The sequence below is a fragment of the Schistocerca americana genome, chromosome 10 (assembly GCF_021461395.2).
Source record: "Schistocerca americana isolate TAMUIC-IGC-003095 chromosome 10, iqSchAmer2.1, whole genome shotgun sequence".
NCBI classification, from domain to species: domain Eukaryota; kingdom Metazoa; phylum Arthropoda; class Insecta; order Orthoptera; family Acrididae; genus Schistocerca; species Schistocerca americana.
Window position 1 is genome coordinate 79,894,520 of NC_060128.1, and position 2,956 is coordinate 79,897,475.

Consider the following 2,956-nt stretch of genomic DNA (forward strand, 5'->3'; position numbering starts at 1 on the left):
ACGAATTAATGGAATACTAATTACTGCAGTCGCCGGCCAGGAGTAAGCCAGCTGAGAAGCTATACTGTCTAGTGTCTACTATCTTGAAATCATTGCGATTATTTCTTCCGGTCATAATAAACGTAGGTCTACGTAATTTCTGCTATGCACTTATGTACAACAGCACAGAGCCTTACATCATCTTCAACGCAATATAATTTCCCATTCACAAACTTAGTACAATCAAATCTCGTCACATATTTGTTTTTAGGAACTGCATCATGGGACGAAACATCATCAGGACGCCATTTTGGAAGGCTGTAGTGGTCGTTTATTAAGAAAGAACGTATTACTCTGTGCATTAAAGAAAGCCGGATACACTTATAACTGTCCAATGGATAATATTTTGCGTGAGTTTACTTTGCAGCTGCTACAGGTATAGTCTTTGTAGTGCTAGAAATGGTCGATAATCGTCGTACCCTTGGCTCGCTGCTCAGAAAACCCTGCCTTCCCCCCAGTGCACTTCAGCGTTAGTTCAGTATTTTAATCTTGTTAATATACACGTGCGCGCAAGGCTGACTAGGTTTTCAAATCGCATTACTGTAACAAGATTTGTCGTAAGCGCCGTGTCCCAGTCTGGGGGTATAAAGCGTCTCGTTTGTTTTTGCGAGCGGGGAAAGGAAGGGTTTTAGTAGGCTGCCTGTAGTATTGCGTCGTCTGTACCACACCCAACAGGCAGAAAACATCGAGTGTGTACTGTGCGCTAATGTGTTTATGCGGAAAGATTTGGTGGTTATTATTAATGTTCATAGGAGTGCTACGTTTGTGAGAAGCCAAGTGAGAGTTTGTAAAACGGCTCGAAACAGATAATATTGGCTGAGCCAACCCTCCGAAGCTAAAACATGGCGTGCTGCCTTTCAGAAGAGGCGAAGGAGCAGAAGCGAATAAATCAAGAAATCGAAAGGCAGCTTCGGAGGGATAAACGTGATGCGAGACGGGAGCTGAAACTTTTACTTCTAGGTAAGTACGCCGACGAACTGATGGTGTATTTGTGATGTCATCATTGTATTTTGTTTTGACAGTTTGACAGTTTTAGGATCATGAAAACTGTTTTTAGTGCTCCCAGACTTTTTCTTTTTCCAAATTTTTTAGAAAACTAATTTACAGTTAGAACACTCAGAACCAGCAATATTTTCCTCTTGCCTTTACATGATTTTTTAATGTAAATGTGGTCAGACAAACTTTGGAAATATACCAGGCTAGATAAATCTGCACTATCCTACTGCTTCACTGAAATACTTCTGTGGTTCTAAATAGTCTGCTACCATTTTAAAGTGATTTACGAAAGATGGTATGGAGACTTAATTGCCGTGTGTTGTGAAACCTTATTCTTACCAATTTAGCTGATCTATCAAGATTGTTAGTCGTCGTTGATTAGTGTACAAAACTATACCTATAAACAGCTAACATGTAGCAGTTAGGGGCTTGAATGTTTTCATTTAATAAATTGTTACTGGTTAAAATGGCAAAATATTAATCTAAGTTGTCGTAGAGCTGTTACAGCTAAATATTTTCGTCATAGAACGAAATAATCGGCAGTAATTTTTGTATAATAATCGAAACTGATTTCGTATCTTGTTCGTGATTCAGAGAAATACGTCGAAGATTTTCCAGTGCTGTTAGAATTCATTACACTCTTAAAATTCCTAAGCATTGATGCATCTGACTGAAGCAATGGAAATGGATTGAACAGTTGGTCTAACTTTCTTAAACATACATTTGTATGCCAAATGTTTACCTAATTGTATTAGTTCATGAAAGCAGACACTGTTCTTTCTGTTGTAGACCTCTAATGTTCTTAATGTGTTTTGCAGTAATCTGCAACAGCTACATTTATCTACAATATGCATATGCCATATGTATCTTTTTCTGTATAACTGTTTGTAAGACGAATTCGTTAACAAACATGGAAATTCATTTAGCTCAGGGGCAAAATTTTCGTTTTCATCTGTAACTTAAAACCACAGTTAATTTAAATTATTTCATCAGTGATGATAGAAATAACAAATTTTAACTCTTTGTACGAAACTGTAAATATTTTAATTTTTCAAGCTCAGCTCTAAGATGATGGTGTTCTGTATGTTTGATATTCACTTACTTCTTGCCTTTAACTGGTCCATCTCAACCCAATAGGCTACCTTCCTGAATTCTGATTTCTGCCAAACCTCTGGCAGTATAAAATGCCTACCCCTACAACCTCTGCTAGCCCAGATCCTCGGCTATTCCTTTCCTTATTCCATTTCTCCCATTCTTTCTTTTCCTGTATTTTCCAATCCCTTTTGTCCTGTTAAGACATTTCTTGCCCTCCCTCCCTCATGCTTATACTCACTCACCCTCCCTCCCTCAGCTACACTCACTCACATTCCCTCGCTCGCACCTACACACTCTGTTCCTCCCTCCCTCACACCTACACACTCTATTCCTCCCTCCCTCCCATTCACTCACTCACTCACTCTCCTCCCTCCCACTTTCCCTTCCTCCTTCCTACTCTCCCTCCCTCACACCTACACTCTGCCTCCCTCACACCTACACTCTCCCCCCCTCCCTCACACCCTCTCTTCCTTCCTTCCCTCACACCCCCTCTTCCTTCCTTCCTTCCTCCCTCCCTCCCTCCCTTCCCTCCCTCACACCCCCGTCCCTCTCTCCCTCCCTCACACCCCCTCTTCCTAGCTTCCCTCCCTCCCTCACACACCCCTCTTCCTAGCTTCCCTCCCTCCCTTCCTTCCTCCCTCCCACCCCCTCTTCCTTCCTTCCCTCCCGTCCCTCACACCCCCCCTTCCTTCCTTCACTCCCTCCCTCACACCCTCCTCTTCCTTCCTTCCTTCCTTCCTTCCTTCCTTCCTTCCTTCCCTCGCTCCCCCCCCCCCCCCCCCCACGCACCCCTCTCTTCCTTCCTTCCTTCCTTCCTTCCCTCCCT

At 42.7% G+C, this 2,956-nt stretch overlaps 1 protein-coding gene across 6 annotated transcripts in view; it reads left to right on the top strand.

Annotated features, from left to right (window-relative positions):
• The first annotated feature begins 262 nt into the window (after window positions 1–262).
• LOC124552444 (guanine nucleotide-binding protein G(q) subunit alpha) overlaps window positions 263–2,956 on the top strand; it is a 79,606-nt gene continuing 76,912 nt past the window's right edge. For 2 of the 6 annotated variants that reach the window (XM_047126719.1, XM_047126720.1), the window contains exon 1: window positions 435–999. In XM_047126719.1, the coding sequence (XP_046982675.1) occupies window positions 882–999 (118 nt within the window). In that variant the 5' untranslated portion in view covers window positions 435–881. The other 4 variants (XM_047126722.1, XM_047126723.1, XM_047126721.1 and 1 more) reach the window with 4 other exon arrangements.